Genomic DNA, 27,629 nt, shown 5'->3' with positions numbered 1-27,629 from the left:
CGAACTGAATGAAATTGTTCACAAATGTTGTAGAGGTAAGATGAGGGAATACGTGTTTCGTATTTTCCTGAAAAGAAAAATACTGTTGAGTGGACCGTGGTGTTGAGTGTCGGAAGAAGTGGACCGAAGCCAATGAAATTGTCTATAGATATTGGATATGATAAATAAAGCCTCTCCTGTTTCACAAGTGTCTCCATCAGATTTATTCAAATTTGACAGATCAACAACAATCACAAACAGTATAGCGTATTTTATAGTATTTCACGAGGCAACTTTAACCCTTACAATGATTTTCCGCATAAACAAAAACACGTGCCGATTAATTTCCTGTTTGCTGTTGATGTGCCAAAATTGATAGGGACATCTTAAAAACACGAAAGTCCTTATTTTACATACAGTCTATACAATATCTACACACAATTTCATTTGCTTCGGTCCACTCCTTCCTGCACTTTTACGGTAATATTTTTTTTAGGAGTGGCTCTAGGCTCCAACACTGTTTTTCCGTACAAATTAAAACACATTTCATTTATTGTTTTGCAAATTGTCCCTATACGAAGTTTCGTTGCAATTCTCCATACTTTTAGGAACTTCTGACGTATACTTATTTGCACTTTTGATATTTCGTAATAACCAACTAAGAAGATTTTTTTTTTTTTTCAGGTTTTTTTTTTTTTTCAGGAAAATACGAAACACAATTACCTCAATTTACGTCTAGAATATGTGTGCACGATTTCATCCAATTCGGTGCACTTCTTGTTGCCTTTTTGGCCTTAAATTTCAAAATTTTGGGTGGGGAATTCTTCCCTCTAAAACCATTTTTTCGCAGAAAAAAAAACCGTATTCGTTTGTTTTTTGTGTATTGTCCCTACACAATGTGTCGTTCCAATTCTTCATGTAAATTTGGGCACTTCTGACATACTGTTATTAGCACTTTTGATATTTCACGATCAAAGTTTTGGAGGGGTCTGTGTCCCACCCAAACGTTTTTCTTTTCTTTTTTCCAGGAAAATACAAAACCCGTATTCCCTCATTTTACGTCTACAATATTTGGGCACAATTTCTTTCATTTAGATTCACTTTTTCTTGCCTTTCGGGCATCAACATTCAAAATTTTGGATGGGGGCTTTTGCCCCCAAAAGCCATTTTTTCGCCAGAAAATAAAAAAAAAAACAGGTATTCGTTTAGTTTTTGCGTATCGTATATACACAAAGTGTCGTTGGAATTCTTCGTCCTTTACACACATCTGACATATTGTTACTAGCACTTTTGATATTTCGTGATCAAAGGTTTGGAGGAGTCTGTGCCCCACCTAACCGTTTTTTCCAGGAAAATACAAAACACGTATTCCTTCATTTTACGTCTGCCATATCTGTGCACAATTTCGTTCACTTTGGTCCACTTGTTTTTGCCTTTCGGGCATCAATTTTCAAAATTTTGGGTGGGGGCTTTTGCCCCCTAAAATCGTTTTTCCGCAGAAAAAAAGAAACATGTATTCGTTTATTTTATGTGTAGTATCTACCTGCCAAATTTTATCAAAATCGGAGTGTTACTTGTAAGAATATACCGTAATGCCATTGAAACCAGGTGGAATTAAAGCACACTTTTAAATGGGATTATAATTTCGTTTCCGTTTTGTTTATAACATTACTGTATTAGAACGCTACACTCATAGCCATTTGCTATTTTTTTATGTGATATACGTAGCAGACAGTTTTCCTTACATGTCTCTAGAAATATTTTTTGATTTCGTTTGTGTTACAATGCAGTTTGACCGGTTCATAAATGAAAAGTAAGAAACGTTTAAGAGAAATACAGAACTGTTGCATTATTATTATTATTATTATTATTATTATTATTATTATTATTATTATTATTGATATTTTTGAAACATTAGAATTACATGCTTACGAGAATTCGTGTTGGGCCCCCTCCGAAAAGAAAAGCTGGATACGTGCCTGCACTGAATGATAGACGTATGAGTCATGGTATAGACGGGCGTGCTAGGCGATCGAGTCCGGAGCATCGAAAACAGACCACAACTTGCAGTTCTTCTTGCCAATTGATGCTCCTTTTTACCTGCTATGATATGTCGGATAATAATGTGGAATAAACGAAGGTCGAGACCCTGGCGTATTGGTGTTTCATGCACCTAAACCTGTAAAATATTTGTGCCGAAAACATCTTTCACTCACTAGCTAAATTTGTGGGTATGATCGCACATCTTCCCTTATAAAGTATAGTCTTATAAAGAATATATATAGCATGCTAAAAACCTAAAGACCAAATTCAATAATTTTCTATAGTTTTCTTTTTTAACAACGGGAAACTTGTTTAATTCATCACGATTAATCACGTTTGATACTAAGATGTCTGTTTCTGTCTATATATATTTTTCATACTTTATTGGAGACAATTTTTTTTTCAAGAAAAGAGGATGATAAAAGAAGCTAGACAACAGCATACACTAATTCTAAATAAATACGTCATCAAAAAAAAACAAAAAGTTATTTCATTATTATATTGTTTCGGTTCTTATTAACATAAAAATTATACACTTTCTACAATGTTTTTTAAAGAAAAAATTGGATGGGATCGCATGGGATTCGATCTGGTGTCAAAACAATGTAAGAATTACTAGTCCGCCACTCTACCCACTTAACCACACAGACTACCTTTTGTTGCCTGTCTTTTTCTTAACAAATAAATGCTCATGGCTATAGAGCATGTCACTTTCAAACTTAAGACAACAGTTTTTCTCTTTGTTTCTATACTTCCGTATAACATCTTGGTTACAGAAGCTAATTTATATTTGGTAGACAATTTACACCCTAGATTTAAGCCAATAAATGCAATATATTAGTCCACTTTCCAGTTCCTTGATTCAACTCAAGTTATTCCCTCTGCAATCGTGCTGTGCTACTGCAAAAAATCCCTCGAAAACATTATTGCCAGTATACACAAAACCGAACATAATTTTGTTTTTTGCTTATATTTTTATTATTTTATTATATTTTTTGGAAATATCTCCTTAGATGGATTGCTTTCTATTATCTCCACATACTAATAACTGAATTTTACCCATAAACATAAGGAAAATGGAATAATTGCGAAAAATCGTGAGTTACAGTATACGCGCAATATTTTTTGCGCATGGGAGTACCTTCTCTTGGAAACTTCCCAGTCATCGTTACTCCTTGCAGTTGAAATCGGCGCCCAGTAACGAGTGGTGAATTTATCTAGTTCCCTTTCCGTATATACACCCTCCATTCCAAAAGAAACCGAACTTTTTAAAAAAACAAAAAAGCAATGTACATTTTGGAACAAATCATTTTTATTAATCAATGTATTCCCCTTCTGCATCGATACACATATTTGCACGCTCCAACAAGTTGTCAAACGACTTCTCCATGTCCTTTATTGGAATGGTCTTTAGGACGGCGGTCGTCGCCTTCTCAATGGCATCAATCGATGCGTGCCATTTTCCTTTCATCGCCAAATGCAGTTTCGGGAACAGATAGAAATCGCACGGAGCGAGATCTGGTGAATAGGGCGGATGATGCAACCGAATAATGTGATTTTTGACCAAAAATTCAGTTACAAGTCGCGAACGATGTGATGGTGCAGTATCGTCCAAAAGAGTCCAACTGCCGATTTCGCGATATTCGGGCCGAATACGACGAATTCTTGCCAGCAAACGCTTCATTAAAACTCTCCAGTGACTGTCTGTGACGATTTTTTGTTATGTTTGATGAATTCACGCACTTTTTTGATGTTTTCTTCCGATAATCCGGTTCTGGGACGGCCTGATCTTTCGTCATCATCCAGCGTCTCTCTACCCGATTTGAATCGCCTGAACCACTCGTAAACTTGCGTACGGGATAGACACTCATCACCATATGCATTTTGTAGCATTTGGTGCGTTTCACTAAAAGTTTTACCCTGTTTAACACAAACCTCAATTGCAGCTCGTTGTTTGAAACTCATTTTCCGACCGATGTACACAACACACTGACAGTTGAAACGCAATAACTTTGTTGCCGTGCATCCAAATGTCATGACATTTATACCAGTTGTCAATGAGGGACTACGCCATCTACCGGTAAAATATTACAACAGATGGCACTAGTGGTACTATTTGTTTTCAAAAGTTCGGTTTCTTTCGGAATGGAGGGTGTATATATATATATATATATATATATATATATAACTGTTTTTATGAAACACAGTGTATTTCGTGCGCCATGGTGTCTGCTTTTTTCAACGTTTGCCAATGAAGCCTATTGTTTGAGATTGGTATCAGTCAGTGGTCAAGGAGTCAATCCAACCTTAATTTTAAGACGTTCCATGGAAACTTTTATCAGAAAAAATCCGGTTTTCATGCAAATGATGTGAAACTTGTAGGTGGATGTATTATTGGTTGGTTGTGAAATTGTCAAGCGTTGAAAATCTCCAACTTAAGTAAAATCTTCCGCTGTGTTCTACAATGCACGCACGACCAGTGATACTTATTAGTCAGTCAAATTCCTTCCGCCTTAATTAGTCGCTCAATTGGAAATTGGAACTCTTCCCTTTTCAGTATAGTGACAGTATTTGGACGTCGCACGCAAAGTGGAATCGCAACCCACTCGGTTCCTTATTCGATATTTTGTGCTACGAATGTGGATCGAACTCCGAATCACGCGCAGAGAAAACATACGTTAACCACTTGGTCACGAAGAAGGATTCGATTCCCTCGGAAACTGCCTCGTGACTGCGGTTAGCGCCGGTGCGGGAAACTTGTTCGATTTCCGGTGTATGCCTCATGTGATTCAGATTCCATCTTAAGCTGTAGGTCCACGTCTCATGTAGCCTCAGAACTGAACGGTACGCTAAACTCCAAATCAACGAATCAATCCCCTCTCAAAGAGTATGTTTCTCCCAGTAATTTCCAAGAATCGATGTTAGTTTTTGACTTAGTTAGTTAGTCGACTTTTTCTGTAAATTAAAGAATCTGGTTTTATTCAAGGAACTGTATTGTCGTTATCATTGGTCATTTTGTCCAATTTAAAACTCACTTAAATGTTTTGCTTTCAGGTTGTCTGAATATCTGGATGATAAGTTGAAATTAGACAATGATTTCAACACTGACTCGAGAATAGGAGAAACCAGAAGTTTAGGACAGCATATTTCTCCAATACACCAACCAAGAAGAATTATCCAGTATGTACCTAATTGTACAGTAGCAATAGTTAGGATGTAATTATTATTGATTTTTTTTACCGTAATCTAATTCAAAATATAAAAAAATTATGTTTTATTGTTTCCCGCAGAGGGTTGCACCGTCTCTTCGGTTATACTTTTTCATATTTTGTTATTTATTTTTGGTAATATGTTCTCATTTCAAATAAGTAAATAAAGAAAAAGAAAAGTAACAAGCACCTCTAAATTATGAATTCAATTTTAAGATTATGCAGGAAACTCGGATTCGATTCCTAGTAAGAGCTTATAGGATTCTATATTAAGCTGTTAAGGCCGCATTTCAAATAGTCTAGGTATTGAGAAAGAAATTAATTTACAAATGAACTTCGTGACTACGTAGTTAGCGTTTGCGCCTTTGGCGCTTGAGACCCGGTTTCGATCCTCGTTGAGAGCTCGTGGTTCAGATCTTACGTAAAGCTGAATGTCCATGTCTCATATAGTGTTGATGCTGAATGAGACGTTAAATTCAAAATCAACTAACGAAGTTATAAATGAGTAATTACGTGAAATTATTCTTGGGCTTCTAGAGGTTTTGTACTGTATGCTAAGGAAGCAGATGATAGTTACAAGTGAGTAGTAATAAAAAAGTTATTGAAATAAAGAATGTGTGTGTATAGAACAGGGATGATGAAAACGTTAAAATGAAGAAGTTCGTGTGTTGGAAATGGAGACAGGAGAACCCGAAAATAATCATGGATAGGATATTTATTGTGTAACACAAAATCACATGATCTGGGTCGGGTTTGGGACTTCTTGAAACAGTGGTGTGTTCTGGTAATCGTAGTCCTTTTCTAAATCAAAAGAATAACTTAAGGTAGCAAGTTAGAGTAAGTTACTACTTGAATAACTAATTCACCTTCTAATCAATACACAAGATAATACAAATTTGCCTCTTTTTTTCTTTTCAATCATATTTGTCTGAAATAATGTGTAATGGTACTAATTAAAACCAAAACAGCTGACAATAATAATTGATAATACATACGAAAGTTTAGGCTTGCATAGCGCATAAAAAAACTGTACGTACACCCAGATGCATTCATTTGTTATTTCACTTTCTAGGCGCAGGGTGTAATAATAGGTAGTTTGTAATATTATACCAAAAAATAGCTTGCGTCCCTGTTTAGACATTTAGATAAATCCATAGCTTCTTCGCTTGTTTCTTTCTTTTCGTTATAAGTTATAAATGCAAAAGTTTTATATATATATCAAAAACTTGATCTAACAGCAGAGAACCCAGAAAGATAACGTCCATTTGGTCATTCGGTACTGATTGCGGTAATTCTTACAAAACACAGAATATCTAGCAATGATAAACATTTTGGAGCTACGAACTGAAAAGTCTCTTTTCTGGAAAGCTTAATTTTCCGACCTATGTGAAAAAACAATTATTTAATATAAAGATTAACATTTTACTCAATAATATTATTTGAAAAGTATTCACAAATTTTATAAATAGAGTTTAAGTTTCGAATATTTCGATGTGAGAAAGATTGTTTGTGAATTTCCAAATCAAGAAAAGAAAAAACAAGGTACGATAGATGAGATACAAAGAATAAGCGAAGGAATTTAGAAACAACACCTAAGAAATATGCGAAGGAGATTGATTGAATAGTATATTACTGTACAATGCTTCTGTTAGATATTAGTATTCTTCGTTTTCGATACAGATGCTTTTCTAGGTTATCTGTATGCGGAGATTTATGTTAATTAAAAAGTACTGTTGATAGTGAAAATTGATAGCCCTTTATACAATGTCTTTTGTCAATAGCTTTTGAGTAGGTAGAAAGTTGTACAAATTTGGATTTAATTACTTCAGTGTTACTGACAAAAGAGACTGCTTGCTTTCGATGTGCATGTCCACAGATTCAAATCGTGGTGGGAATATAACGCCTCAAAAACGAAAAGAGAGTAATGGTTTTGCTTTCATTTAAATAGTAGGCTCCATCCCTCATATATATATTTGCTGTTGTGTAAGGATGCAAAACATTCACAAAAACAGAATAGACACTTCTTTTTTAAATCTCTTCTACTTTATCCGTGTCCTTTGAAGAAATCTTTGTCCCAAGTTTTCGTAGAACTCTCTCGTAGCTATACGGTTAGCGTGTGCGTCTTTGATGCGAAGAGACTCTGGTTGGTTTTGTAGTGGGAATCCACGTGGTTCGAATTTCACATTAAGCTGTAGGTCCACGTCGTATATTGCCTCGATGCAAAAAGGGATGTTAAACTTCAAATCAACCAACTAAGTCTTCATATCCAAATACATACCATCGACGGATGAGAGTAAAGAGCGTTTGGGGCTTTCCACGGTATCCCATCGTAACCTTGCATCATGTTTTTCACTTCCTCCAAAACTGCTTTACTGACATGAACCAATATTGTCGTGAATATAACTGAGAACTTACATACGTGGCCTATCGAATTTGGTTGGGATGAACAATTTCGCTGTAGACTGCACAATGAGCTAAAATAGTCGTAACCCGTCCGTCATATTTGTACAATGGTAATCCTACTCCTTCTCCTTTTTTGTGTAATAATAATAATAATAATAATAATAATAATAATAATAATAATAATAATAATAATAATAATAATAATAATAATATACTTTGAGGAAATGATGTAGAATGACCACGCTGTATTTCACCAATTTCATATGCACTCATGGTCAGACAATGGATTTATAATACCATATTTGTTCAGAGGATATAGTAGATTCTAGTCCGCGGTGGCTCAGTTTTGGAGCGTTCGCCTCTGGTGCATGAGGTCTTAGGTTCGATCCTAGCTCGCAACAAGTGAATTTTGTGGTGGACAAGCACCGTGTGCGTCGGTTTTCTCGGTGTTCTCTCGTTTCCCCTCACTTTCTTTGTTCCATCATTTCCTTCATTTCTCATAATCACCGTCTACTTTAGCCTAGCTGGCATAAACGTGGGACGTAAAATTAAAGATTTCATTTGGATTCTACTAGCATTTATTTTATGTACAATTAATTGCTATAAAATGAAATATACAATTTTCTCATATAAGTGTTTACTTTTCAGTGATGGTCTTAGATCACCAAGCATGTATGGTTCTTTATCTGTAAGTATGATTACATAATTTTTAATTTTGCTTTGTGTTATTACATTTATTTGATAGATTTTTGTTTTGCCGCAGTAAACTTTCTGTGGTATGTAAGTTTAATTAATTCACGTACGTCTTAAGCGAATATATTTTTAAATGTTTCTTACATAATAGTGCCATTTAGCACTTACCTTAATGTCCTTTTGATTTACTTCTAGTACTTGATAAAGCTGGGTAACAGTTAGTGATTCAATGGTATGCGCCAGTAAGACAAATAGTGTATGCAAACATGAACTTATTGGAAAATAGCAATTTGTGGTGATTTTCAGAAACGCTGGAATATAAATTAAATTTCACATGGAATTTAGTGACTTTTTTCTCCTGTCAGGATTGATTGCAATATAATCTTGAGCGTTGTGTATCGATGTTTCATATTGAAGTTGTACAGTAGATACAAACGTTTACCGATTTAGTTCTTTGATATATGTAAAGTCATGATTTAGTCATTTTTCGTATTTTTGAAATGGGAACAGTTCAAACACACTGATTTTATTGTTCGTTGTGTACAGTTCTTGTAATGTCCCTTGTTGTGGTAAAGAAAATACGTATTTTGTACGTAAATTAATATGAAACTTTTGAATGGTATGCGTCAGTATCACGAATAAAATTAGTGTCAGAACATAAACTTAGTGGAAGATACCGATAAGTATAAGAGAACAATGTATGTAAATAAACGATTAGCGTAAGTTAGTGAAGAAAAATAAGACCATAAGTGGGTGAATAGTAGAACGATCATCTGTAGATTGTATGTTAGAATTTTGGTTGCAGCATATCGAGTTATGAGCTGAATTTTTTTCGGAGTGCTTTTATTCTTTGAAGTATGTAATTCCATCAGTCCCACCCATAATTTTTCCCTGCAGTTTAAACAACCTAATTAATAGAATTTTAACCCAAGATTCCATTTCGTTTTACAAAAATCAAGATAGACTAGGGAAATATTTTGGCGTTCCCTTTTTATTAACAAAGAAAATAGAGGTAAAAAAAGTATGAAGAGAATAAAATAAAGATTGAAAAGCAAAGACTAGATTTTAAATTAATTAATACATTATTTAATAATAAGCAATAAAATTTGCTCCTGAACAAATTTGTTATGAAGCAAAACAACATTTATGTTCCACTAATCGATAAAATCTGAATTTTATAGTTATTTCAACATGAAAATAAACGAGTCAGAGTGAATACTGGATGGATTTTATAATTTTAATTGTAAGAAAGAGTCATTAAGAGTACGTATATAAGATGTACGAGAATTGTTTAATAGATGAATTGTTTAGATGAGACAGGTTATGACAAGTACAGTAAAACGTTAAAGTAATTAACCAATTTGTATAATTTAAATATAACTAATACTATCTACCAATTAATGATGAAGCAAGGAATTTACTGAAATTTAGTTTAATTTTGCCCTCTGCTCGGGTGCAGCGCGAGCTATCCAATTGTATTTTAATAATACAGTTGATATAATTTTTTTTTCCAAAGATGTTGCACATGCGTTATGGTTTATAGCTCTCGTAGAAGCAAACGTGTGAAACTTAGGTGATATAATGGCTACCGATGGAGGGTGCCGTGCTACTTTACAAGAACGTTTCACTGCGAGTTTCAGAAAAAGACTGTCAAGTACTTGAAAGATGTTTGTCAATAAAAGACTGTAATATATTTGATTTGAATAGTGAGAAATGTACGGAAGTTATGTCAGGTTGGATTATTTGGTACTATAACGTGTATTTCTTTAATATATAACATGAGAGTTATAATTAAAATCAGTTATAATAGTTATAGTATTAATTTACTTCATGTGTGTTTAAATTCCAGTTTGTTTAATTATGTTACTTGGATTTATAAAGTATATCGTCATCCTGTATGAGAAGTGCTATGAATAAAATAATTACTTTCAAGGAGTGTTGGACACACTACAGATTTCCCAGCTAAACTTACAAATCAGAACAACGTTGTGGTTTTACTCGTAACATATATGAACTTCGAATTTACTCAAATATTGGTCCTAACTGGTCGAGTGCAAACTGTTGTGACAGTGGAGGCGAAAAGGTTATATATACCCATTTAGATTTAGAATTTTAATATTCAGAACAGTAGACTAATACAGATTAGTTCTGTATTCGATTAATTTAGAAGGTATTAATTTGATATCGCATGTTATCTACAGGCAACGTAATAGCATATTATGCAAGTAAATACAGGATTATTCATTTTGAAGTTTTCATGGAAGTGCTTATTTCTCTAGTTTTCAAGCCCCAACTAGTCTTTACCTTTTATTTAATAATTTAAAGATGACCTATCACTGGTGCACTTTTAGATTTAGGACTATTTGTAGCTGAATAATTTTCAAAATATGAACAAGAAAACTTCCACAGTTCAGTTCTGTGAATTTCGAGAGAATATAACTTAATTTCTATTTTTCTAATATATATACTTTTTTGTGTAAATTTCAGAGTCATTACAGTGAAGCTTTATCGCCATATAGTCGTTCAATGCCTTGCGTTGTATCTCCACTAATGTCTTCAGTATCTTGTGGTAAGTACAGTAGGCTGTTACGAAACAATATATATTAGTGTCAACTCGAAGAAAACGTAAAGCGCAAAGAGAGGCTGAATTAATCAAATCATGAAGATTCTTTGTTTCTAAGCCGTGGCAGTCTGTGAGTTTTATGCCTCTTGAACTCCAATTTTCTTCACAAGCCTTAAGACGGTTTATAATGTTCCGCTTGTCCTCGAAAGATAACTTCTCAGAGAACAGTGAGAGTGGAACTAACTCTGCTTCAAGATACCACAAGTGAGCTTGAAACTTGTTCATTTCAGATTCAGACACAGATTTATTCACTATGGCGTATTGTTTGCTCTGCTTGAACAGAAGTAAGTCGTTGACGGGGGCATCACATGTCTTGGGACACGAAATCCATGCTTTCACGTATATGAGACTTGCAAATAAACACACTTCCCGCAGATTTTTTTCCTCTTTGACTGTAAGCTTAAACATTTCGCGGAAAATTTATATCTTGAAGCAGCATATTATCTTTCCCATCCAACGAGCCATATGGTAACATGGTGACTTGAAACGGTACTCCTTTGGAAATTCACCAAGTATCAACAGGCAAAGCTCTATCATTTGTTTATGGTTATCACGGAGAACATAGTTATTATCTTCCTTATGTACAAGATAATTTTGTAGAAACATAACAACTTCAGTTTTCAGTATTCGTACATATGGCATGGAAAGGCGTCCGTCTTCCAGCGCCTTAAAATTATAATGCTTAAGGTTTGGTCAAAACTCTTGGAAACGTTGAAACAGTGGAATATTTGGATCTCTAGTATGTTCTCCAAAATTGTGCGAGGTGCATAATTAATTAGGTGAAATTTATCCGTATTTTAGACGATACCAATCATAAATATAACTCCGTTTCTCTTCCAGTCGTGGACTTATATGTTTTATATTTATGCGTACACTAGAAACACCATTTCAGGCACGTAGCCAAGGGGAGGGAGGGTAAGAACCCCCCTTCGAAACCAAAAAATGGAAAAATTAAGGAAGGATTAAACAAAAAGAAACGAGAAAAAGAAGAATCAGCGTTAAAAATAAAAAGCTATAGCAAGCGTTTGATTACTCTTTCTTATGAGCAGCTTTGTGTGGAGGAAACGGGGGGTGTAAGTTAAAAATGGATATTGTTGTAACGGAGTTATTTCATGTCACGGACCCCTTGTCCCCCAATTACGAAATCCTAGCCACTTTACATGTTGTTTTTGGATGAAATTCACAAGCATTGCACAAAACAACGAAAAGGTCCATCACCGCTTAAATGCGAATACGTTCAATATTTCAAATAACAGGTATGGAGCATAATTAAAGGCTTTGAGTGACCTCTAAATATTTTTTTACTGCGATGAAATTTTTCATTCAGTATATTTAGACCACGTGGATCAAAATTGGCAACTATGCGTTTAGATCAGAAATCTTTTTCTTTCTCTCTCTCTCCCTCTCTCTCTTTATATATATATATATATATATATATATATATATATATATATATGTATGGGTCTAAGGATATAAAATTGAGAGCTTAGTGGAAAAGGAACGTGACACAAGGACGACGTTTCAAAATCCAGAGAGGGTAGAGGTTCTCAATCATCAGGTCAAAAAATCTAATGTGCATTACCAAACGAGAAGTCAGACAATATGTAATTGAATGTTGCTTATTTCTGTGTAAAATGAGCCCACAACATTATTATATATTTCTAAGTTGTTTAATTTCCTTTACAAAAATCTATTTTTGACCGTCGAAATATGTACAAAATTTCCTTGCACAATCCTTTAATACTTCTCCCCAGTGTTCTCTTTCCGTACCTTTTTTTACCTGGAATAATTGGACTATCTTGATCAATGTGTTTGCTCGAACACTGGTTCTGCACACCATACACACGACTGATTACTTGAATATGGCTGAAGCCAAAAACATTTATAATAAAAGTTAGATTGCTTTCCAAATGATTTTTGTTTTTGACAGTGTTTCTATGTACGTAATTCTTGGAATAGCAGAAAACTGATCGCGTGATTGGCAAACACTCTAACCTCAATCTTTCTCTTTGCCAGGCAGATGCTCTACCGGTGGAACTACCAGCGACAGAGTTACTTCCCCCTTGTATTTGAAGAATTATACCTCAAGCCGTTACTAACTGAACATCTCTGGTAGTCATTTGTGGAAGCAGTAAATAAGTCCAAATATTGAAAAAGTAACTGTCAACAGATGCCAGATTAATCGAAGTTTGAATAGTAGAGCGTCTACCTGACAAACGGGAGATCGAAGTTCCATTGCCCGCAAGTCCGCGGTCAGATTTTTCTTTTATTTTGATTTGTTTCACGTCTATTAAAGTGCAAGTACAGAAGTTAAAATTGATACCTAATTCTCGTTGCAGATGAATTTCATCCTCATGGAATCTGTATTCATATTCCATCATATATCTTGCGAGGAGCTGGCTCCTCTACTCATTATGAATATGAGATAAAGATAGTCGTTGGAGGAGAGAAGTGGGCAGTGTTACGCCGATACAAAAGATTTCGAGAACTGCATCTCAACATGAAATCAAAATATGGACCAAAGGTAAAGATGAAATAAATAATAATAATAATAATAAACGGGTAATCATATTTAAGTAAACCTTTTATTGACTTTTTTTTCATATTTTGATTGACATAAATGTGTTCCTTGTGTACGTTTGTTTCTGATATGTTTAAACTGATAAGAGCAACAAGAGCGTAAAATGTCTGTATGTCCAACAAAATTCATGTAAGAATTATGAGTGAATTGAGTAGTTAATTAAATTAAAAGCTAGCAAGCTTCATTTTCTGCCTCTACCAATACCCATCATAATTATTTATCGAGCGTATGAAACACATTGCAGTATCAACAAATTTCTCATCTAGTAATGTTTTTAAAGTTTTTTCTCCAATTTTACGAATGAGACATTCAGCTTTCATCTTCGGGGGCATACTGTCGCTTAAATTCTTTTACACAACACGATTTTCGGGTTGTCTTCTTGTGTGCGAACAGTGTTAATTAAAGAATGTGTAAATTTTTACCGATGCCTAAAGCCGCTTATGTTCCCCAGTAGTAAGCAGGTAGCACCAGCATAATGTAATTTGAACCTGTTTATTAAACCGTTCACTGTAAACTGAACCTCCCAACACACTCTCTCTCTCTCTCTCTCTCTCACACACACACACACACACTCACACACTCACTCACTCAATCTTTCTCTCTTACTCTCTCTCACATTCTAGCTTATCTTTCGCACCGTTCCTCAGAATATAGTTTTGTCTTCAGCAATGCTATTACGTCTGTTTAATTTTCTACAATTACATGTTTTTTGTCCTATATTATCACAATGTTCTTTAATTTTTTATCAATTTTTTCCCAACATACATATTTCAAAACACTGCAATCGTATTTTCATAGTGTAAATGTTTCTATTTCGTCCAGTACAACACTGAAATTGATGAATCTTTGTATATTTAGTGAACTCATGTGTTGTGCTTTTCTTCGCAAAGTTGTTTCATCATTTTCGTCTTCGCTTTCTAAGTCTGCTTGAAAGAAGATGGGTGTGTCTAACATGTTAAATAATGGGGAATGCTTTTGGTCACTTTTCAACTATTTACAAGAGACCAGACCACTATGAACCCTGAGTTTACGTTCCTATACGAAATTCAGATTTCTCTACTCTTTCCATATTGCATGCATCATTGACTTGTCAGTTTTTCTTCATAATTCACTGTGTAATTTTCTGTAAGTATTTTTCCTTCTTCATTGCAACTTCGTTTTCACTTTTTTTTCTCTTAGTTTCGTCAAAATTTCTTCTATAACCCAGATTTCTTACTTCTTGTAATACTGACACACGTAAGATTCGAATAGTTTCTACTACAGAAAATTGGTTCTATCTTAACTACTTCCCTTCGAATTTACGAAGAGATCTCTATTTTTTCCTCCAATTTTAAACTTTTCAGTAGCTAACTCTTGATTTTCTGCTTTTGTTTATCTGGGTTCGTTTTTTTTAATTGGATTCCACTTCGCTCAGCACAAGATTATGATTTGAAAATAAAATTGGCTCCTGAAAGAACCTTTGCTTTCGTGAAGTTGTTCCAAATCCTATTCTATACCATTATATAATCTTTGTTGATTGGAATACGTTTCCCATCTTCAGCGAGTTCTGTCGGCAAAAGTGCATTAATCTCGTTCCGGTCTCATTTCTATCCTCTAAACCATATTTGTATAATGTATTACTTTTTTGTCCTTTTCCTACAAAAGGATTCATGTTACCGTTGAAATTAAAAGATGGAGGTGAAATAAGTTAAAGGTACTTTGCGGTTAATTTCTTACCTCTGAAATCATTTGAGCTACAGCATCTTGAGTCCCTTAATGTAGACAGTGTAGCGTCTCTAAGCTGAGATGCATACTTTTTTTTTAAGCTGGCTTAAAAAAGTTCCCAATTCGATCCGCTTATATATATGTATTGTACGTATGTTCAAGCCTAATTCTTTGATAGGTGCACCAATTTTAATGGTTCTTTTCGTTTGAAAGAGTGTTCTCTTCTGGAGGTTCCACATAAATTCCATGAGGATCTAATGATAGTCTTAGGAGCTAGACCATGAAACCTCTCCATGGGTGACAGTGTTCATACCAAAACTATGTATATGATCATACAGGTCATATACACATAGACCCGTATAATTTCGATATAGATAAACGAACTTTGTTGATTTACTTTTTATTTGAAAAACGAGATTTTATGGTCTTCATATAAATTTCAGTAGAATCTGATTGTATTCGTATCAACCAACTTCATTGTGTGCATGCTTATGCATAATTTCATCACAGATGTACTGATTTTGATTATTCTTTTTTCATTATAATTTTAAAGAATATACTTTCTCGCAAATCCCATATAAATATTATCATGATCTAAAGACAGTCTTTGGAGATGGACTGTGAAACTTCTCAACATCTGATAATCTTAATACCGTATGTAAGTTCACGTATAATTCCTTATCTCGTAGACCGCGAAAATCTTCCTACCTACCTATCTTTACCTTTAGTTTAGGTATCAAACTAAACTAATGGGCTTGCAAAAAATGTTAAAATAAATAAATAAATAAATAAATAAATAAATAAACGAACTTTCGTCAAGTAAAGGAGAAAACTTTTGTCTTGGAACACAGTTTACAAAAATATGTTGGGAACCCTAGAATTATCTTGTAGCTATACAATGCAATACATACTTCATTTTAATAACATATATAATACTAATTTGTTCTTTCTCTTATTTTCTCATTCTGTAGAGACATTTAAAGCTTTGACCCATTTTTATCTCGTACACAAGATATTTGAAGTTGACTAATCTCTGTACCATCACCAGAGACGCCCGTAATGTTTATTAAAAAAAAAAAAAAGTTAGTGTAATTAGCTCGATGTGAGCTATATTTATAAGAAGAGAATTCAATGGATTAAAATTAGCCTATAGCTACTGTCAGCCCTTGTTCAAAATTTTCGAAACAAACAAAGGAAGAACTAGTAGCTTTCCTGTATTTATAGCAGACTGAAATGTAAAATAGTGTTTGTGTGATCAAGGTGGAGCAACACAGAACATTTAATTAAAAGATGTATATACAAGATGCTGGAAAATCACAGTCTTACATGTTTTTTAAGATCATTAAATTATCTTTTCAAGTGTATAGGACACATCTTTGTCCTAAAAATAGGACTGTTGTTAATTGTAATGGTATCTTGTGGATACTTAAGTACGATTATATGCGAAATTAGCATAAAGCTAGAAAAATGGTAATTAACAATTACTAACATGTAAGTAGTAATAGAAATATAGTTACTTTCTGTATACGTGATATTCTAAAACAGAACACACTTCAGATGCGTGGGGTTCTGGTTCGATCCTAGTTCCCGCCAAGAGCCTATGTGGTGGACAAGCCGTGTGCCATGTTTCCTCCCACTTCCTGCGTTCCATCATCCGTCGAATTATCATCATCTCCCTTAGCCACGCGGCATAATTGTTTGACGTTAAACTTAAAAAAAAATCAGTTGTATAGTTAAGAAAACTCAAATAGTATCACATGCCTGTCTGACGTTACAACTCACGAGGACCTATGGCACCCACACGTGCACGTTGACTTGGAAAAGTAATGGCTAACGCAATGTTTTCGAACACCATTGTTTAGATCTGTCTAGATTCAATCATTTTAGTTTACGTTACTCCCCAGCCTTTACTCAATGTTTGTTGGCTCAGCACCGAAAAATATTAAGTACCTTCAGCAGGAATTGAACCCTGAATTATGTACACTAACTATTTGGATATATATATATATATATATATATTTATATATATATATATATATAATGTGTGTGTATGAGGACAGGACAGACACACATACAGGAAAGACAGTTTGTGATACTGTTTTATTAATATTACAATATCTCGAAGACATTGCATGTATAATTCCCAATAAAAGTCTGTACATGCTTCATTGCTATCTTTTTATTTCTAACGTTTTCGTATTGTGGAATTTTTCGTTAATTTTATGTTCCTCAAGTAGATTTATATCAATCTATGAAATGCATTTTATACATAAAATAATAAAGAAGTCAAGAGGTAACATAATAAGAATGACATGTGATGAAATAATAATAATAATAATAATAATAATAATAATAATAATAATAATAATAATAATAATAATAAAGATAAATGTTTATGACAGCTAAACTTGGATATACTGGAAAGGTACTCACTTCGCTCTTCTGTATTCCCTTGTAGTTAAGATTAATCATACATGTTAAATGTAGAATTTTTGCTGACTTTATTATAAAGTTGGAAATTGGATATTTTCTTCGATAGAATTATTGTAGTGAAATTTTTATTTGTATGTATTTTATAGTTTTGTAATTGGAATAAAAGTACTAAGGGAGCTTTGTCTTTTGGTATTTTTGCAGATCGAAGAGTTACCATTTCCACCTAGGAAGTTTTTTGTAAAGAACTCCGAGAGTATAGCAAAACAAAGAAGAAAACAGTTAGAGGTAAAATACTTTGTCTATTAATTTATTATACTTTAGTCTGTTCTCATTTACTATTCTCAATACTGTGTTCATGTTATTTTTTCGTGGTACTCCCGTTTCCTCCCACAATCTCATTCCACCAATTTTTCCATAGTCATTCACTTGCTTTAATCATCCGTATCCCGTATTCTAAAGGGTGTAATGATTGGACGTTAAACTGAAATATTTAATTTCATTTTCGTTTTTCTTTTCTTTCTTTCTTTCTTTTTCTTTCTTGGAAGAAAAGCGTACACATATGTGCGATTTTGTGCAAAGGAAAATAACCCGGAAGATTGCAGATTTGTCGGAGATTACGCATCTGTCTTGTACAATTTTCGTTTATTTTCTTCTTCAAGTCACCTGGGAAAAATTAATGGGCATCTGGGTCACGGTTTTTCATCATATGCATTCATTAGCTCACTATTAAACATCTCACACTACTCTTTCACATTTCTTTGGTTCTTTACTGTATCATGATACATATTCTTTACTTGCCAGTAGATTTTTGCGTGTTTCACCCACCGGATATTCAAGATTTGAATATATTCTTCATCTCATAGTCGGTGTAATTTGTATCAGGGCACTCATTTTTCTAACACGCAGCCAATGTACAATAGCAGGAAGTGATAAACCACAACTCACATCTTTTATGACTTTATATCTTTTGTTCGAGTATAGTTTGGATTAGGAGTAAGAATTATCTTTCTGCGCTTTCGGCATATATGGCCATGTTAGCCCGTCACGTATGAGGGATAACGTTCCTCGGAAATCACAGTAGCCGCGGTATTTATAAGGCGGCTAACGGAGAACAGAGGCTTTAAGAAACAGAGGCTAACTTACTCTGTTTCTTACTACTTTGAAATAAGGTGTCTGTTTACAAAGGATAAATCAATTGTAGACTGTCTGGTCGATACATCTTATAAAAGAATTACCCTTTTTCCAAATGAATCTATAAACATGCAAAATAAGTCTTAAATACACTATTTCGTTGCTGTTTATCAAATAAAGTGAAAAATTGAAGGTAATTACATTACATTACTTGCACATACATTACATTTTGTTTCTGCTTTGTTTTCAAACGAAAGAGCAGATTATAATAGTCGTGATTGTATTTAATCGAAACATTTGAAAATACTGTATTAAGAAATACGAGGGTTGGAACTTTAATAGTGGCAACACTGCTTTAGAGATGCTTCACAACTGAATCAAATAATATCCCTCGTACGATATATTAGTTACATACTTACCTTACTTCAGCGCAAATGAACTCTTTCTTCCGATGTCATTCACAATGGCAGTAAACGAGAAGAGCAGAGCCTCGTCTAATGGACGGTCAAATGTCACACACATATACGTGCGTGGACGGTGTAAGGCAAGGTTATTATCACGATGTTTTCGAAACAGGAACAACGGAGTTAGATTTAGTGCGCCAGCTAGAAGCCGTACTGCACAAGAATGTCATCAAGATCTGAGACTTGCGGGGAATCTGCATTGCCTTACAAAACAGTGGCAAAGAGAGTACAAGTCTTCAGGAGGGACGCCAGATTGAGACATGCAACGGCCTATCGTCCCCGTGTCAATGAAAAAGACGCGAATGCTGTTACCGCGTTACTGAACTCTGATCGATACCATACTATTCGTGAGCTGGCTCAAGTGATAGGATTAGCACATACGACTGCTTTGTGCATTCTGAAGGAACGCTTGGCGTGAGAAAAATTGCATCAAGATAGGTTGCGCATGAGTTGACGGAAATGCAGAAATGGCTACGATACGACGCTGCTCGTACCCACTTTGAACGCTACAAGCGGGAAAGAGAAGCTTTCTTATGCCGTACCATTATACTAAATGAAATTTGGACCCAATAGTATGAGCTATAACTGAAACGCCAATCAAACGAAAGGTGCCATTATGGGTCACCACGAAAATCCTAAGTTCGTCAGAATCCTAGCAATGTGAAAGTTATGGTGATGTTCGTGTAGGCTGGGATGGTGTAATCCTAATGCATACGTTCCTCCACATCAGACCGTCAATGCGCAGTATTTTTGTTCCTTTCTGGAACAACTTACAACCAAACTTGAGAAAGAATCGGCGGCACGTTTGCAGAACCTAGACATCATTTTGCTGGATAGGGCTTGGACGCATACAGCGCAAAGTTTGACTGATTTGTTCGATCGATGGAAGAAGGAAGTGCTGTACTATCCATCTTACTCCCCGAACTTCAGCCCGTGTGACTTTAACTTGATTCCGAAGATAAAGGAACCTCTTTATGGCATTCGTTTCACAACTGTTCAAGAGCTTCTTCAGGCAGTAGACTGGTCCATTAGAACCATCAAAACAACAGATATTGTTACAGGTATCCAACGACTTCAACATCACTGGCAACGGACTATACACAATGCTGGTGACTACATTGGAGGACTGTAAACGTGTGTAACATGTATCTATTTTGCATCACTTGTAAATAAAGTGTTGCCACTATTAAAGTTCCAATCCTCGTATCTTTATGGAATAAATATTTTTTTAAGTAGATAGACTTAATTATGGAAAATTCGTAGGTAAGTTTGTCACAATTGATAATTGATATTACTGTATTAAATAAGTGATCCTGAGAGGTTTAAGTAATTAAGTTGTGTATCACCAATTCTGTATCACCAATTTACCTGAATTATGTACTTTTAAATAGTTAAGTTGACCTCTACTGCTATAAAAACTAAAAATGAAAATTAAGTAAATAGGTAAAGTACAGGGTGGGCCATAGCATTGTGCATTGAAATGCTGATATAACATATATTACGTATGAGATATTTCTATCATCTACGTGTGGAAAAGTAATTTCACGTATTCCACCATGATGCAGTTCACACGCACAAGCTCTTGCCACAACATTCGTCATAACATTTCTCAAAGTTGCTGGTGTTATCGCTTGGATTTCCACACGAATGTTCTTCTTGGGCTGTTGTATTGTTTGTGGTTTATTGACATATACTCGTTCTTTGAGGTTGTTTCAAAGGTAAAAGTCTGGTGCCGACAAATCTGGTGATCGTGGTAGCCAAACAATGTCTGCGCTTCGTGAAATGATTGGATGCCCAAAACTGGTTCGCAGAAGTGCGATTGTATTCATGGATGTGTGCACTGTGGCTCATATTACTGGAACCAATCGTCTGGCATGTTCTCCATTACAGGGCACGAAACTTCTTGAATCATCGCCTGATATCGAACACCGGTGACAGTTACTACATTGCCATTGGCATCTTTGAAGAAGTAAGACCCAATAACTCTCTGGGACGTTACATCACACCATACTGTACACTGGGTGGGGTGGATGTTGGTGGACAACCTGTGGATTCACGGTCTTTAAAACCTGCAATTTTGTTTGTTTACTTACCCGTGAAGGTGGAAGTGTGCTTCGGCACTTACAATGAAAATGTCAATAATATCTGCGTTCTCACTTCCGGATATGTATAGCAAATCTGAGACGTTCCCTGTAATCTGTTTGTTGCAGTTGTTGCACTTTGTAGGGATACAGGTGCAAATCATGTTTTAAACTGTGGCGCAAAGGCGTTCGACTCAATCTTACAGTCTTACAGGCGTTCGACTGATTGTCTCTTTTCAGTTTCTTCTTGTGGAGACGTCAGATGCTTCTTCAACACTGCTCCGAACCCGTTCAGTTGCTGCATATATTCTTGCCGAGCGTGGTCTCCCCAATCGTGTCAAACCAGCTACCGAACCATGCTCTATGAAATGACCAACTAAACGACGAATCATTGATTCAGAATGTAACACGAAACTGGCGGCTATACACTCTTTGTGTTAAAACAATTGACCTCTAATTTTCAAAATATAGTTCAATAATTTTCGTTGTCGTCGCAAGTGTGAGTTTTTCCATCTCGCACTTTCTGAACGTCTACTTCATACAATCTGCAAAATAAGAGGAAAACGGTGGCTAGAACATTTTCCCCATACTTCGACCACGACAGTCACAAGAAACTTTCATGTCGTAAATATTGCGTGTTGCAACCCTTTGGAGAATTATGACTCACCCTATATAAGAATGTGCATTCATATATTACAATGTTTCCGCAAATGCCCAAACAGCGAGTGTCGCTTGACGAGTTCTTGATCTCAGTGTAGAAATCTCAGTCTCACTTGTCAACATAGCTTATTTTGGAATGTCCACATCTCCCAGTTATAATTCAGTGAACCTTTTCCGACGAGTAGGATGTTTCGAGGCACTTGAGAAATTCTTACTACAGATCGCTAATAAGATAGCATGATACCAGCAGACTAATGAACCGAGTATTTTAATGATAGAAGACAATTTTACATCTTGTCACGGCGTTTAGCCTTGATCTTCGCAACCAATCATATCGTGTGAGTTTCGTAGTTTTTCCCAATCGTGAAGATAATAATTGAGCATGACTCCCTTGGAGTCCTATAGATGAAGGCTTTTCTCGCAAATTGACCACCCCTGGCTGTAGAAAGTGAAATTTTACTTGATTCTATGTGTGAATTTCGTTTTATTTTTAGGTTGAAAGTTATGAATCCAGTTTTTCAGTACAACATACTTCTGTCGAGAACTTTGCTTGGTTTGCTACTGTCGTGAAGGCTTGTTGCTCTTATGGCTTTGTTGAATGCAACATACTTGAAACTTTGTTAACAATGCAGTACGAACATAACGCGGATGTTCTCGTAAGATTTCTGTGATTTCATGAATCTATTATACAGTTACTAGCCTTCATTTGCTTTTATAAGATGCTGTCAAAGACGTCCACTGTAAGAATCGTTTGTAATACTTGTTGTATTCGAATGAAATTAAGCCACCCATTTCTTAGTAGTATAATATTGATGGAACATTATCTCCTTTATTTGTATCGTATTTTCTCGACCAGTACTGCAGTGTAGTATTTCAGACATTGAATTAATGCTCGTTTCCCATTTCTTATTTTAACTTTATTCTGGTTCTAAAATTGCCACTGTTTCATCAACTGTAAAGCAGAAAAGAAAGAAAAAATAACAAGAGCAAATTTCAATACATCAGGATATATATATATAATACAACTTACTGTAGACCATCATAATTTGCCAACTTTTGAAACGACCTTTGTATCAAGTGATCAAAGAAAACATGTCAATAAAACATAATTAAATTTTATTCCCATTGAACTTTTAGATGTGAATTTGTTTTCAAATATTGCACACAAAATTTCTTTACTTAAGCGGAAATCGGTTTTCCGATTTTAATTATGACCAAATTAAATCTAATGCCCATTCGATTGTCAAGTATCAAACTTTTTATTAATTAAAAAGAAGTGAGAAGACTATTATAAATTTACGTAGTGTTGTTTAATATTTATCTTCTGTCATTTTTTTTTCTTGAATAAACATTTAAGCAGTGATGAAAAGTATGATAATATGAGTTGGAATTTAAAGAACTCCTATAGGTTGAATCATACTTATTACTTTTTTCATGTATTTTTTTCTTTTCTTTTTTCAGATATACCTGCAACAGTTAATAGATGTATGTTCTCAAATGGAGAATTGCCCTCTCTATTCATGTAAAGAAAGCCCGACCAAACTTGCCATATTAGAATTTTCAGCCTTTTTTAGAAAAGGAATATTTGAAACTGGAAAGTATGGGACAAGATAGTGGCAACAATTTGCATATCAGTGGAAAAGTTGGTAGGTACGTATGTTTTTTTTTTTCTGCTGACATTATATTTTTAAATTATTGTTTTATATGAAAGCATATTTTGCTGTTATAAGAAGTTGATTCTTATTGGAATAAGCAATCAAACTGAAATATTGCTACTTTCAAAGTGCCCTATTGTTCATGTGGTTAGCACTAAACCAATTCCTTGTACGTCGAAAGCAAGAGTGCTTTCCCATGGCTTTTTATTTACTTTTTTTTATTTACTCATTTTTTATATTTTCTTATTAACATGTCATGATTAACTCTAAACCTAATTCCAAAGCAGTGTTACTGCAATAATATGAAATTTACAATTCTGCCAACATTGGGAAAGAAACCAATTAATGTGACAGAAACATTTTACTAATGTTACATCGAGACAAGACAATTAGACATAAGCATGATTAAAAAAAAAGAGAGAGAAAAAACGAAGCATTCTCACACTTATAAATTTTTGACAGGTTCAGCAAGCCACCAGGTGAAATTGAGCTTTAAGACTGATATCTTAACTAACAGCAAGAGTAAGATAGAAATTGAAATGCTGAGATCTAAGACTAAGCTGAAACTAAGAATGAGTAAACCAAGAATAAGATTACTCTGTTCGGCAAACCACTGTTTATACACTTTCACCTGACTGTTTATTCAGGCACAAATGGTTGTGTATAAAACTACACGTATACAATGTGTAATATTAGCTTGATGGCTTCTTTTAAAATAGAAAAATTTCACTTTTCTTTTTTTCTTTTTGTTTTACGGTATTTGTGCTTTTGAGATTTTTTTTTTTTTAAAGGAAATTATGAGTTAAAATTGCCTTTTCGAGGCTTATCATTTGAATTTGAATCAGTGGTCGAAGTGAAGTGGTAAGCCATACCGCCTCTGGTTTTTTAGTGATCAAGACATACTGTCACGGGAGAGGAGATGCTAAATACCTTTCATACATTAATTTTTTTACACACTAATTGATTAATAGCTTTGACTTTAAAATATATTATTACTTATATACAAATAATTTCTAAGTTGATAACACCCGACATTTTTGTTATCTTTTTCCTAACTTTTCTTTTTAAAATGAGAAGTCTTCAAAGAAGTTCATCAAGTTTTTATTTTGACGTGCCACATTGATTTATTTCTTTCGTATGTATGTGTCTTCTTGTCTTGATTCATAAAACTGTCGTGTTTTGAGCATGAGCGGATTTAGGGGTTGTCTGTTGTGGTGGCGACTCTTCCTGGAGTTTGGAACACTCCTCAGTCGAGTGGAGTCCGGGAACTTTTCCGTAGGAAATTGTTAATATAAAAAACTAGATTTTCGAACATTTTCGTGTATAATTCTCTATAATATAACATAAGGGGATATTTTTAATTTTCTTCTTCAGTAAGTTGTTGGAGAAGGACCAAAGTCTCTCCATGCCTCCCCCCCTTCCCCCGTCACTAAAGAGAAGTTTTCCAGTGGTTTTCAGTCTTTATGTAAATAGAAATGCAATCTTTTACGCAACATACCCCCACTGTATTTCAACATTTAGATAGCCGGTATGTCGAATTAAAATCGTAATAAAACATATCGCCTCTGCTTTTTTTCCACTTTGAACACTGATTTGAATATTATAACATAAAAATTAAACATTTCTCTTTTTTATATAATTAATAAATATAAGTTCACAACATATGTAAGGAAGGTAAACTCCTTTGGTTCTGTACCAGAATTTTGTTCGCTTTTTTCCTTCAGCGTCAGTATACCACGTATAGCCAACAACTATGGCTTGCCTTCTTTCGTCGGGAATTTTCACGTTTCCTTTTTCACATCCAGATGGTCCGAGAGCATATGAGGTTTCAGCTACAGATGTAACAAATGCTCGATATGTCCTCCTTTAGTCTCACAGCACACGTTCACAGGATAATAACATCTACACGTTTGAGCATATGCTGGTGATCTCTACCTACAACGCTTCAGATTCGATTCTGCAGATCATCAAGATTAGCTGGCAAGGGTGGTTTCCGCAGCACTTTCATATTGGTATATCAAGCCAAGCTTGTCTGTACAGTCGATTTGCTGGGGCTTTGCACATAAGTTCCTCTTCCGCGCTCAACAGTTTCGTCAGAAACAGATGGGTATCCCATGGATTTCTTCTTACAGAGATATCCAGTTGTAAATTTGGAATACAATCTCGTATTGTCTTTTCACTTAGTTCTTCCTTATGTTATCGAATCGAGTGCGGAAATGTCTTTGGATAATGGTTTCTGATCTTGTAATGAACTCAAGGATGCAATATACGTGCTCCTCTCCTATCGCAACCGTTTCTCACTACCATCCACCTGGCAGTCAAACTGATGATGTAGTCCACCATATCTGAAACGAAGTTTGGTATTTTTCTTTTCATGCTACATTTTCAGTACTTTACGCCTTATAGTTTTAACAAAACGTGGGAACAAAATCGAGGAAATCATTCGGCTAACCCTGTATAAAATTATATATTGAGGGCATATGAGAAACATACTTAATATTCACATATATTTTATACCGAATCGAAATTTAAAATTTTTAAGAGCTAATTGTGTATAACTATCCCATTGGTTTTTATTTTTAAAATCTATTTTTTCTTAATTCATTTTCTCCTATCTTTTAGTTATAACTTTCTCACTCTCTCTTTTCGTAATTTCTGGAGAATTACGTGTCTTACCTTTAAATATTTTGTTTCAGGATTCAGAGTGCCAAAATTACTCTGGAAGATCAATTGATAAGCTGAATGGAAACTGTAGACTGCAATAATTGTTGAGATGACGTGAAGAGATCTATTCATTATATTCGTATGCCTGGTTTTGTATATGTGTATTATGCGTATTGAGAAAGAGCATGAATGTTTATGTGTGGTTTATTATAATTCATAATGTAGTTCACACGATATTATGCAGAATTGCCATGCAATAGTTACTATATAATAAGATGTAAATAATATATAGAAATAAGCTAGTTGCACTGTATCAGAGCGTAATATTTCTCAAAAGTATTGCAATTAAGTTCCTGTTTATAGCTAAACGTATTGTTAAACATGCATAACGAATTAATTGTAAATAATAGTTTACATAGTGCACAATTCTGCATTTATTATTATTAAAAGTATGATTTTATTTTTGCGTAAAACTATACGCAAAGTTAATTATTGATTGCGTGAGTAATAATGATAAAATGAGAAGTGTAATGTAACATGCACAAGTGATATTTGTTATTTGTCGTTGACACAAAATTGGAGGGGAAGAAAGTGAATTGTGATATACGTTTGTGCCAAAAGTTGAAGCTTCATATTTTTGTAAGTTCAGTATTTTAAAGGAATGTTTTACATTTTGTACGCACATACAGATGAAAAGTAATGAAATACAGTAAAAGTTTATGGAAGTCTTCTCTTAAAAATCGTGACTTGAGTATACGAAGCATCAGAGATTTATTGAATTGAGTTGAAGTTTCAAATGTGATAATTCGGTAATTTAAATATTTTCAGTAATTTAATCGCTTTAATTGCCTTTAAAAAATTTTAAGGCTTAATTTCGTTTTGGATCTGTTTCTTTTAATACATTTTGACTGGCACTTAGAATACTTTTAATAGAATAGTTTTATTTTCATGATTGTGTAGATATATTTTTCTTCTTGAATGACTGTAATCATCTTGTGTTGAATACATTTCATTAACATATTACATGGTCTTTTATTGCTTTATATAAAGTGATGTAATTAATTATAAAAATAGTCACGCAATAACATTTATCTTCTAGAATGCATTATGCCCGTATCATGCTGTAAACGCTGAACCTCGGCATGATAAAGGATGTCCTGTAAATCTGAGACCACAGGAGAATGACACAGAATTGGCCTAATATCCGTCGTTGTGTTATAAGTAGCTAACCAAAATGTCCGCTCCTGCAGCAATGTATGAATGACACTCGAAGAAATTTGTGTTGCCATCTGTTCTTCTTGTTTGT

At 34.5% G+C, this 27,629-nt stretch overlaps 1 protein-coding gene across 3 annotated transcripts in view; it reads left to right on the top strand.

The window, feature by feature from the left end:
- Klp98A (kinesin-like protein 98A) overlaps window positions 1-27,346 on the top strand; it is a 289,085-nt gene extending 261,739 nt beyond the window's left edge. For 2 of the 3 annotated variants that reach the window (XM_081730769.1, XM_081730767.1), the window contains 7 exons: window positions 5,077-5,202; window positions 8,283-8,322; window positions 10,815-10,896; window positions 13,290-13,474; window positions 17,870-17,953; window positions 23,466-23,654; window positions 26,356-27,346. In XM_081730769.1, coding sequence (XP_081586895.1) covers window positions 5,077-5,202; window positions 8,283-8,322; window positions 10,815-10,896; window positions 13,290-13,474; window positions 17,870-17,953; window positions 23,466-23,618 — 670 coding nt within the window. In that variant the 3' untranslated portion in view covers window positions 23,619-23,654; window positions 26,356-27,346. The remainder of the gene's footprint in view (window positions 1-5,076; window positions 5,203-8,282; window positions 8,323-10,814; window positions 10,897-13,289; window positions 13,475-17,869; window positions 17,954-23,465; window positions 23,655-26,355) is intronic. The other variant, XM_081730768.1, reaches the window with a different exon arrangement.
- The last annotated feature ends 283 nt before the right edge of the window (window positions 27,347-27,629 follow it).

The sequence above is a fragment of the Thermobia domestica genome, chromosome 11, assembly GCF_964235325.1.
Source record: "Thermobia domestica chromosome 11, izTheDome1.hap1.1, whole genome shotgun sequence".
Classification (NCBI taxonomy): domain Eukaryota; kingdom Metazoa; phylum Arthropoda; class Insecta; order Zygentoma; family Lepismatidae; genus Thermobia; species Thermobia domestica.
Note: the sequence above shows the minus strand (reverse complement) of the source record. Positions and strands in the feature narration are given on the sequence as shown.